At 39.6% G+C, this 10820-nt stretch overlaps 1 protein-coding gene across 1 annotated transcript in view; it reads left to right on the plus strand.

Moving 5' to 3' along the window:
• ASB15 (ankyrin repeat and SOCS box containing 15) overlaps nucleotides 1–10074 on the plus strand; it is a 19540-nt gene extending 9466 nt beyond the window's left edge. Inside the window, exons 3-7 of the mRNA XM_019633939.1 lie at nucleotides 2361–2606; nucleotides 4308–4479; nucleotides 6125–6695; nucleotides 7217–7370; nucleotides 8954–10074. Of these exons, the coding sequence (XP_019489484.1) occupies nucleotides 2361–2606; nucleotides 4308–4479; nucleotides 6125–6695; nucleotides 7217–7370; nucleotides 8954–9126 (1316 nt within the window). The 3' untranslated portion in view covers nucleotides 9127–10074. The remainder of the gene's footprint in view (nucleotides 1–2360; nucleotides 2607–4307; nucleotides 4480–6124; nucleotides 6696–7216; nucleotides 7371–8953) is intronic.
• The last annotated feature ends 746 nt before the right edge of the window (nucleotides 10075–10820 follow it).

The following is a 10820-nucleotide window of genomic DNA, read 5'->3' on the forward strand; positions in this document are numbered from 1 at the left end:
AAACTCACACTTTTGGTCCCTCCAGCACCTTCCTTGCCCATCAGCCATCTGGCCCTGACCATGGTACTTTGATGTGGTATAGCCATGTTACACAGTGACTTGCTGAGTGCTGTATATCCGATTTGTTATTATCTGACACTTATTAAGGGTTTTCTTGCACTCAGGCTCTCTCTCTGCCCACCCTCTGAAGTTGCGTCACCTTTGTCTAGTCTGATGGCCACAGGATTGTCCTGGCCAGTGGAGCCCAGGCTACAGAAGAAGCCAATTAATTTACTTCAGACATTTTCTTTCTTACAAATTAATATATATCCTGTATATTCTACCTCCTCTTTCAATTTTCCTATCCCTGTCCAGATACCTCAGAAAGATCTTCTTTATTTCTATGTCATATGAGACAGAAAAAAATCCAGTGCTGAGTAGTAAAGTGCATGAACAAGACACACATACCCAGAAAGAAAATGACAGAAATTTAAAATAAAAAGGGAAAGTGCCAGCAGACTACAAAGTGTTCAAAAGTGCCCCGTAAACTATACAAAATGATCAAATTCCCCTTACTCTTCAACTGAAACTTGGTGTTCTGTAAGCATTATTATTGAAGGTATGTATACATGTATTTTTTATTTCACAAATTATTTAATTTGTATTTTACTTAGTTATGTTACACAAATACTGTGCCTTAATAGTTTTCATTATTTCAGCCATTTATTGGTTAGGAATGGTGTTGTGGGTTAGCTAGGGAGGGGCTCCCCACAATTTGCATTATTATTCATGGGAAATAAAATATATTCTTAGTTCCAAAAAATAAAAATTCAAGTAGTTCTAGTTTTAAAATTACTTTCAGTTGAATATAACCTATATGCTGTGATTTTCATGAAGAAAGACTAATAAGACCTCTAACCGAAGTGCTCTCTGAGTCAGACAAAAGGAAAACAGATCATGAAGGAAGAGGTTTATTATTTTAACTCATTTTTTTCTAAGTAGGAAAAAAATGCAATAGGAGGATCAGGAAGATAAATGAGGACACATCTCTCAGTTTGCTTAATGTATTGGTGTTGGCTCTGCAGGAACACCAGCCCGATGAGGTAATTCACTGTAATTAGAGCAGCCAGTGGCAGGTGGGTGACTCGGAGAAAGGCATTTGTGCAGACTCTAATTTAGACCGTGAGGAGGGGAAAAAGTGAAATCTCACTGCAGTGGCGGCTCGCCTGCCTTCACGTGTGGCAGGCAGAGTTTGTCTCTCCTCCCCTTATGCCTTTTGGAGTTCTCTCCCTTGCTGAGGCCTCAGATCCTTTCCGCATTCTGCCTCCTGGCTGCCCGGGACCTCCTCCCGCCTTTCCCAGCAAAAGCCCAGACTCTCAGTCTCTCTTCAAACAGAAGACAGGATGGGCTTCCCTAGGCTGTACATTCCACAAGTGAGAGAGCCACCTCTCTTTCTCTTAACTCAGTGCCTTTCATACAGCCAGGACGGAATGAATGAATGAATGAATGAATGAATGAAAGAAAGAAACTGTATTACTCTCCATTTGCAGGGAGTACCATTCATCCAGCTCTGTTTCTTAATAAGATTTTACTTACTGGTAAGAGAACAATGCATTATATCTTTCAGAACTATATCTCAATCGGGACAATGTCTTAATACTCTGAGGGGGAAAACACATTTAATAGAGTAATGTCAGCTATGAGAAACAAGCAGAGGGGAGAAAGACATCTGATTCAGCAAACCTCTGAAACTGTAGTACATCAGCTGTCACTTACTTTTTCTGTTCAGAACAACCAGCCTACCTAGATTCTAAACATTCCCGTTGCTAACTTCCCAGTAAGAGCATGGGAAAGAGCTCATTTCATACTGTTATGTTTGGGGGGTGGGGGGAATTCTTTCTAGAGGGAGGCACACTTAATAAAAATTACTTACATCTGTGGCTCTAGGATCCTAGAAGTAATGAAATAATATTAAGTTATCATTTATTGAGCTCCTAGTACACTAAGCTTTTTACATACATTATTTAATTTATACAACCCAACCATGGGTGCTACTTTCATTTTGTTGAGGAAGAAAGTAAAATTTGGAAAGATTACACACCACACCCTATCTTACTGACGTGTGCTATTTTCCATGAAACCCTTGAATCGCCTTAGGTCAAGCTTTTTAAGAAAAGGCAGTTTCATCTTGCCTGCTTACGCTCCACAATAGGAACTTGGATATAAGAAACAGAAGGCGTATGACAAACACAGTATTCTCTTGTAGGAGGGACTAGCTCACATCTCCTTTGGTATTAAATTTGGTAACTCGTTGAATGCCATCTCAGATATTCGTGTTAATATGCCTACTGTCGATTGTTCTTTTAAAAATCATCCTGAAGCTGTCAAAAAGGGCTCGTATGACATGGTGTCTGCTCTGCTCAAATACAAAACCAGCCTTGACCAGCCGTGTGCCAAGCGATGGTCAGCCATGCACGAAGCCGCCAAGCAGGGCCGCAAAGACCTCGTAGCCCTGCTGCTGAAGCACGGCGGCAACGTGCACCTGCGGGACGGGTTTGGCACCACGCCGCTGGGCGTGGCCGCCGAGTTCGGCCAGTGCGATGTGCTGGAACACCTAATCCACAAAGGTACGTGAAAGGCAGTTGCGCAGTCCCGGCTTTGTCCTGCCTCTCGGATTTCCTTTCGGCCATTCCTCGCAGGCTCCTGCTCCTCTCCTGAATGGAACTGAGCATCAGGCTTTTCTGCCCAGCCCTCGATCTCCTCAGTAGCCCTCCAGGCCGCCGCTGGGTAGACACCCTGCACATCTGCACGCCCAGCCCCGGCTGCTCTCTCCAGAGACAGGCCAACTTTCACATAGATGGCTCACTGAGGTCTCACACTCAGCTTCTCCTAAATGGAATTTCCCTTCTTTCACACTTTTGATGTAATGATGTCTCTCAACCGAGACTGAAAGCTTAGGTTTATCTCTGGTTCTTCTGTCACCTCCTTTTCCAAATCTAGCCAGTTGCCACGTGCTGCAGTGTCTTACTCGCCTGTTCTCACCACCTTGCCAGTCCCTCTGGTTTGCAGCCCGTTCATTCCCCTCACATCTTTCCTGGACCAATGCAATCATTTCTTAACCGTTCTCCAGGCTTCTAGTCTCCCCATCAGAGAACACTCGCTACCTACTGAACTCAGCTCCTCCTTAGAAAGGACAGATACAATGCTGCAAACTAGTCACAGGCCCTTCCGTGGCTTCCTGCCGCCCTGCAGTCAGTCCACTGCATCATCCTGAGTGCTTTACCAGGTGTAGCCCTCACGGCTCCCAACTTGTATCCTACATTCCAGACAAATGACCGGAGCAGTACTTCCAAACATTCCTCACGTTCCTGCTCTCTGGGTTTGGGCCAGGTCTTTGCCGTCATTTGGAATCCTGTCTAACATAATTCAAAGTCAACATCTCCCTGAAGCCTTCCCTCATTCTTGTGATACCGGCCCTCCTCGGAAACCTTTGAGGGCTTTATACAACTACAAAACCAGGAATGAAGACAGCAAATTCTGAAACTGGTTTTTGCCACATACTCGTCGTCTGACGCTAGCCTAGTTTCCTAAACACCTAGTCCTCAGTTTCCTCATCTGTAAATAAAGGCTTGATCCCCCAGGATCCTCTATCAGGGAAAGACTAACATTTTTGAGGCCCCTAAAGTGCAACCTCATTCAATTATCAAATAAGCCCTATGATATAAGCTGTGTTGCCCTCATGTACAGATGAGGAGGTGGAGGTTCATAGAAGTAAATAGCTTGCCCCGAACTTCTGTCAGCAGCAGCGATATCATTGAAACACAGACCTTTTCCCCCTACATCATGCCGCCGAGTCCTGGTGTCACCTGAATGTTACACAGTTTGTGTTCTTTGATGATATTTTGTTTCATTGTCCCCGTGAGCTTCTTAAAATAGTCAGATTTACTCATCTTGGGAGCTTCTTCGAGTCACACACAGTGTCTGCACATAGAAGGCAGTTGATAAGTATTTGTTGAAATGAAATAGAGTGTTAACTGTTGTCTTAAAACTTAAAAGTGTAACTATTCCTTTTCCTGGGAGCATTTGTCTATCATGGAAATTGGCTTCTTGATTTCTCAGATGGTCTTGTGATGCAAAGGTTTTCTAGTAAAATGAAACCTGCTGCATGATTGTTTATCAAAAATATTGAAAACTTAGGTATTTTTAATTCTACGATTTTAATGTTAAGTTCTAACCAGAAAGGAAAACAACGGGTTATTTTTAGGAGACTACTTTGGCAATCTGCCCAGTTACCACTATGCCGCATGTTTTGTGTTTTATATGGCCAGGCGGTGATGTGTTTGCTTTGGCGGATGATGGGGCATCAGTGTTGTTTGAGGCAGCAGGAGGCGGTAACCCTGACTGCATTTCCCTCGTGCTGGAATATGGAGGAAGCGGAAATGTACCTAACAGGGCTGGGCACCTTCCTATACACCGAGCCGCCTACGAGGGACATTACCTGTGAGTAGTGAATCATAGGATGCTCATTTTAAGTTGAAAAATACAAAATTGTATTTTTGTATTTATAGTATAATACTGTAAATACTGTATATATTGTATATACAGTATAGTCATGTTTCTCTATACAATAACCCTGCAAATCCAAAAAGAAATAGGCAAAACATTCACAAGTTTTATTTTTTCTAAGTATTTGTTTGATTTCCTCTTTTTTTATATATTCTTGTACTTCATAAAATTTCCACATTGAATGTATACTACTTTTATAATGAAAAGAGTTTCTCTTTTAGAAGGAAGTGACATGTAAGAATTCTGCACAAGCCACCAAAATGTGCCTTTCTGTTTTAAAAAAAATAAAAAGTGTTTAACAAAGGGCTACAGAGTTTCTAAAAATTTTGTCTTTGGCAAAGAATTAAAATTTGTAAAACTACTCTCTGTATTACTCCAGTTATTGACCAACATGTATGGATTGTTGTCAAATATATTACTGAGTAAAAAATGTTTAATTATAGGTTTAGATATCTTTATTCCAAAAAATATGGTTGGGTAGATTTTTGAATCACAAAATGTGCCACAATTCACTCATCAATAGAAGTTTATAATCATTCTATTAAACTACCCACCATGAGAGGGTGGTTTTAGGCAATTAAATATATTTTATAAGTTCAAAAAATTTAAAATAGTTAGGCTTTATCACTTTCAGTGGCCACATTGGCTAAGTGGCCAATGACACGTAATTGACGCTAAGTGACACGTTGTTAAATTTTACTTGGCTTTATTCCCAGTGTTCATAAATTCACACTTGGTAGCTCTGAATTAGGCACAGAGATCAAGTTATACTTGCTGGTGGCTCTCATATGTGTCTAGTTGGTCAGTCAACTGTGAAATTTACAACTATCACAAGTTCTTAGAAACAGCTGCGGTTAGTTATCTCCACTGAACTGATGTAAGGTTGATAAATCATAAAGACCCTTCTTGTAGCTAATAATTCAATTTCAAGTTATATTGAAGCAGACATGACATTAAATATTACAGCACAGATTGCTCGGGAAGCAGTGAAACAGGAGTACTGAACGAGAACTCAAGAGACCTAAATCCTAGTCCTTGCTCCACCTCTGTGTGACCTTGTACAAGTCATTTCACTTCTGCAGCCTTCATACGGCTCTTCTGTTAAATGAAGGCACTGGACTAAGAGATAGCCAAGGTCACTTCCAGCTCTAACTTCCTGTGACTTCATGATTCTAATGGTCAAGATTACGAAGCATTCCTCTATGGCATCAGATGTGCTTACTTTCATTTTTTTCATTAAGTAGCATTGGTTACTGATAAATATTATGCTGTTCAGAGAAGAATTGGAAGATGCAGAGGGTTCCTGAGGTCCACAATTCTAGGACCAAACATATAAGACTCAGCATGATCTCCAGGAATATTTTGAATGGAAAGCTAAATCAAAACTAAGCTAAATTATACTAAACTAAATAGTAAGTCAATGGGCAAAGGTTAAATGTCTTTGTATAAGGTTATCTAGCAAAAATAAAGGACACTAAACAAACAGCATTCATTCATCTAGTGAGAAAGCTAGTTTACTTAATTTCTTGACTTTCTTCATGCCATGTGGCTCTTTTGTTTTGTTTTGTTTTTGTTTCAGTGCGCTGAAATATCTTATCCCAGTAACATCCAAAAATGCAATCCAGAAAAGTGGGCTAACACCAATTCACTCAGCGGCAGATGGACAAAACTTACAGTGCCTTGAACTGCTCATTGAAAATGGTTTTGATGTCAATTCTCTGCTTGCTGACCACATTTCTGAGAGCTATGATGATGACAGGAAGACTGCACTCTATTTTGCTGTTTCTAATAATGACATCCATTGCACAGAAGTCCTTCTGAACGCCGGTGCCGACCCAAACTTAGATCCCCTCAACTGTCTCCTGGTGGCAGTAAGGGCCAATAATCATGAAATTGTCCGGCTGCTTCTCTCCCACGGAGCTAATGTCAATTGTTATTTCATGCATGTTAGTGACACTCGGTTCCCCAGTGCCATCCAGTATGCCCTAAATGACGAAGCAATGCTGAGGCTGTTGCTGAATAATGGCTACCGAGTGGAGCTGTGCTTTGAGTGCATGCACGGAGACATCTTTGGAAATTCGTTTGTGTGGTCAGAGATAGAGGAAGAGGTACTGCCGGGATGGACATCTTGTGTAATAAAAGATAACCCGGTGAGTTACATCCTTTCCTTCTGCCTATGGGGTCATCATCCTAATTTAGAGATGTAACAGGAAAAGAGAAATCAACTCTAACTTTTATATGCTTTGTATCACTCTTGGATTTTTTTTTTGTTGGTGATAATATGGTAATATAAGCATAAACTAGGCAAAAAGATGGTGTCTGCTTTTCTTGCATTGGAAACTGAATGTAAAAGAATGTGAAAGCATATGCAGTTAATAACTAATGTCTATTCGGTGGAATATTTGGGCTAGCAGCATGGAAAAAAGAATCATGGAAAGAAGCTTGATTCTTCCACGTTATATTGACTACAATCACATCAGAGCCATGTATGCAACTCCAGGGCTCATATTTTCACAGAATCAAGAAAACGATTTTTTCTTTTTTGTTCATTACAAGGAGGGACCTTTTATTGCCTATAAAAAGACAAAGATAGCAATGTTCATAACAAAAGTGTTTATGTATATGGTATGTTAAAAGTACAACTAAATTAAGCTTTTATCGATTCTCTCAGTTCTGTGAGTTTATTACAGTTCCTTGGATGAAACACTTGGTAGGCAGCGTTATCCGCGTATTAATAGATTATATGGATTATGTCCCTTTGTGTGCTAAACTGAAGTCTGCATTGGAAGCACAGAGAGAATGGCCAGAAATCCGTCAAATACTAGGTAAAAACAAGTTTTGTCTACAAAAATTTTTAATGAAGACTGTCTATGGGGGAAGTTTCTTAATGTCATCTTTGATATTTTTTCAGTGCTACTTATTTTCAGAATTATCTGTTTTTTAAAATCATCCTTAATACTTCCTCTGATGTAAGATATCAGTCTCTTGATACTTTTCTTGATACTTTCTAAATATTTCATTGTATAGTGGGGAATATTATAACTATATTAACATTCTGACTAGAACTCATTTTTTAAAAGTTAGCTTCTATAATATCATAATATTTGTAGACTTCATTTCTATGTGGGCAGGAATCTGTTTTGTTTATTTTTGTATTCTCAAGACTTAGCATAATGCCTATTAAGTGGTAAGTACTCAGTAAAAACTGGGTAAATGAATAAATGAAGTGAATTAGAATTATCCTTTTTGATATGCTCTTTCTCAGGTCTTTATTGACAAATTCCTACCATCAAAAGTTTGTATTATGGTCAGGCTATTTTGTGTTCTCCAGGTTAAAGTTTAGTTATAATCATAAAAGTGAATCATATTACAAAAGTTTCAATACAATTGCATCTAAAATGACATTTAAATATTCTGGCACTTTTAATACACCTAAATAGGCCTTGACTTGGGATAACAAAACCTCACCAGCCATTCTTTAGAATCAGGTGAATTTTATACAAATTAGCTAAGTGATAGTTTACAGCCAACAGAGTGAAACTAAAATGTTGAGCTGATTCACATGCCAAATCTGTTAGGTATAAAGTTCTATAAAAACAAATATAAGTGACATAGTGGTCTTCATTTAAGCATTTAGTTTCAATCAGTCTTACACATTAAATTAATTCACCTGAATTTGGACTATTTTGACCATAGCAGCAAGAGATGTAGGTTGGTGGGAAGGATGGAGACTTTCGCCAGCTAGAAAGAGTGATAGTTCAATCCAATGAAGATTTGGGGTAAGCTTGGATTTCCCTCATATGGCTCTTCCCTTGGAATGAGTTCCCAATAGGAGAGACTTTGTGGCAACTAAAACAGAAATCTTAGAGCCTAGAAATTGACCTCACGGCTGAGATGGACCTAGGATAGGATGGAATTCTGGCCTTGCCTAGGATTGCTGGGTTATATAGTGTATATGCCATCCAGGGCTGATAGTTTCATGGAAACAAGCAACAATTTATTGCATCATTTTTGTTTCATTAAGGAGAGAAGAATTTTTTATTTACTGAAAAAAAGACCAAGATAGTCATACTAGCTGTGTGACTTTGAGAAGGTGTGAGCACTTCCTTTCTTAAATCAAGTGTATTCTTTTATTTAACACATCCTAGCCGAACACCCATTATGAGCCAGACTGTCTTCCAGACACAGAGACAGACGAAATGTCTGCCTCCCTGGGACTTCCCTCCCAGAGGAATGGTCTGGAAGGCTTAATTGCAATCTGAATTTCACTTAGTCACAAGTTGCTAACATGTGCATACCTGTTTTTCAGAATAACACTATTAATGTCATTCTAAAATACTCTGTAGCTTACAGGTCAATCCACTAATATTGTTTTTATTTATTTTTTGCTTGTTTTTTCCATTTTTAGAGAACCCTTGCTCATTAAAGCATTTGTGTCGGTTAAAAATTCGAAGACTTGTGGGACTTCAGCGACTCTGCCAGCCAGCCTCAATGGAGAAGCTTCCTCTACCACCAACTATTCAAAGATACATATTATTTAAAGAATATGATCTCTATGGACAGGAGCTAAAATGGATTTAAAAATTGTTCAACAGGATTCCCTCAGAGAATTTCTTGGAATCGGTTTATATCTTTAAGTGTGTTTAAATGCATTGACAATTTTATAATGGGATCCTGTGTTCTTATGGGAACGCTGAGTTTTATGTCTTTAAAGACCTTTACATTGTGATTTTTTTAACTTAAGTATAGTTAATATATATTACATTAGTTGTATTAGTTTCAGGTGTACAATATAGTGATTCAACATTTGTATACCTTACAATGTAATCACTCCACTAATTGTACTAGTCACCTGTCACAGTGCAAACTTATGACAATATTATTAACTACATTCCCCTTTGCCTTTTTTACCCATCCTCCCCTTCTGGTAACCATCCCTTTGGTTACAATGTGATTTTTTTTTTAAGCAAGTCAATATTTTACATTTGAATTTCTATTATCTTCACTGGCAATAAGTCTTCAAACTCCATCAAGTGCTCCCACATTATCCATGAGCAAGCCTCTCCTATGTTTATAAAACGAAGAACCACTTTCTCAAATCCACATCTTCAGCCAGTTGCTGGCCCATTCCTCTCCTCTCTTTCACAGCTATACCACTGACAGGGGTCCTTCCTGCTTACAGAGTCACACTGTTTCTCCACTGCCCTTCTCAAGGTCCTTAACCCCTTCCTCATTGCTAATTTCAACATGCATTTTTCTTCAGTCCTCTAAGCGGATTCCTGCAGCACCCAATACTGTTGCCTGCCCCCTCCTTGAAAAGGTCTTCCCCTGGTTTTCACGACACCTTGCTTTCTTGGCTCTCCTCCCACCTCCCAGGCTGCTGTCTCTGGCTTCTTCCTGCGTTGCTCACCTCCTGTCAACCCTTTAGTAATATGCCTTAAGCTCTCTTCTCTTTTTATGCTGTGTTCTCTGGGAAATTTCATCCCCGTCCTATGTGCTCTTGACAATAAAATTTGTATCCAGAGTGCAGTTCTTTTTCTCATGTGCTTGAGCCCTTGTGTAGACAACTGGCCTAATGGGCATTTGAACACAATACACCTCAGATTCACCCGGTCCCAAGTGAACTCACCGTCTTCCTCCACAAAAAGACTCCTTCTCTCACCTTCTCTAGCTCAACTGTTAGCACAGTTACCAATTCAATTTCCCAAGTCAAAAACCTGGGCATCAGCCTCAACCATCCCGTTTTCCTTACCCAATACAGCAGCTCGCCAAATCCTGGTAAGTTTATCTCTGGAAGTCAGGCTCACTGATTTGGTCCTTATTCATGCCATTACCTCCTTTTTTTCTGGGATACTGTAAGGCCGCCTAACTGGCCTTCCTTCCTGCTGTCTTGCCTATGCAACGTGCATTCTACACACAAATTCCTAGAATGATTTTTTACAAAGGTAAGTAGAGTTTCACTCCCTTGCTTAAAATCATTCCCATTGGTCTTAGGATAAAGTCCAAATTTCTTTCATGGCCCTTCATGATCTCACTCCCTGCCTTCCTCCTTAGCCTCATTTCTTGATGTCTCCCTCACCTCTCCCCTTTAACCATATTAAACACCTTTTAGAAGTTTATTCTTTGAACAGTGACTCCCAGACTTATATAAAATCTATACACTAGTAGTTTTTGTCTTACTAGTTTTTAAAATAGGGCATTTATTAAATATGTATGTCTATATATCATCTACTGTCACCATCATTTCATAAAAGAGGCACCATTTTAATGCCAGA

The sequence above is a fragment of the Hipposideros armiger genome, unplaced genomic scaffold (genome assembly GCF_001890085.2).
Source record: "Hipposideros armiger isolate ML-2016 unplaced genomic scaffold, ASM189008v1 scaffold_1445, whole genome shotgun sequence".
Classification (NCBI taxonomy): domain Eukaryota; kingdom Metazoa; phylum Chordata; class Mammalia; order Chiroptera; family Hipposideridae; genus Hipposideros; species Hipposideros armiger.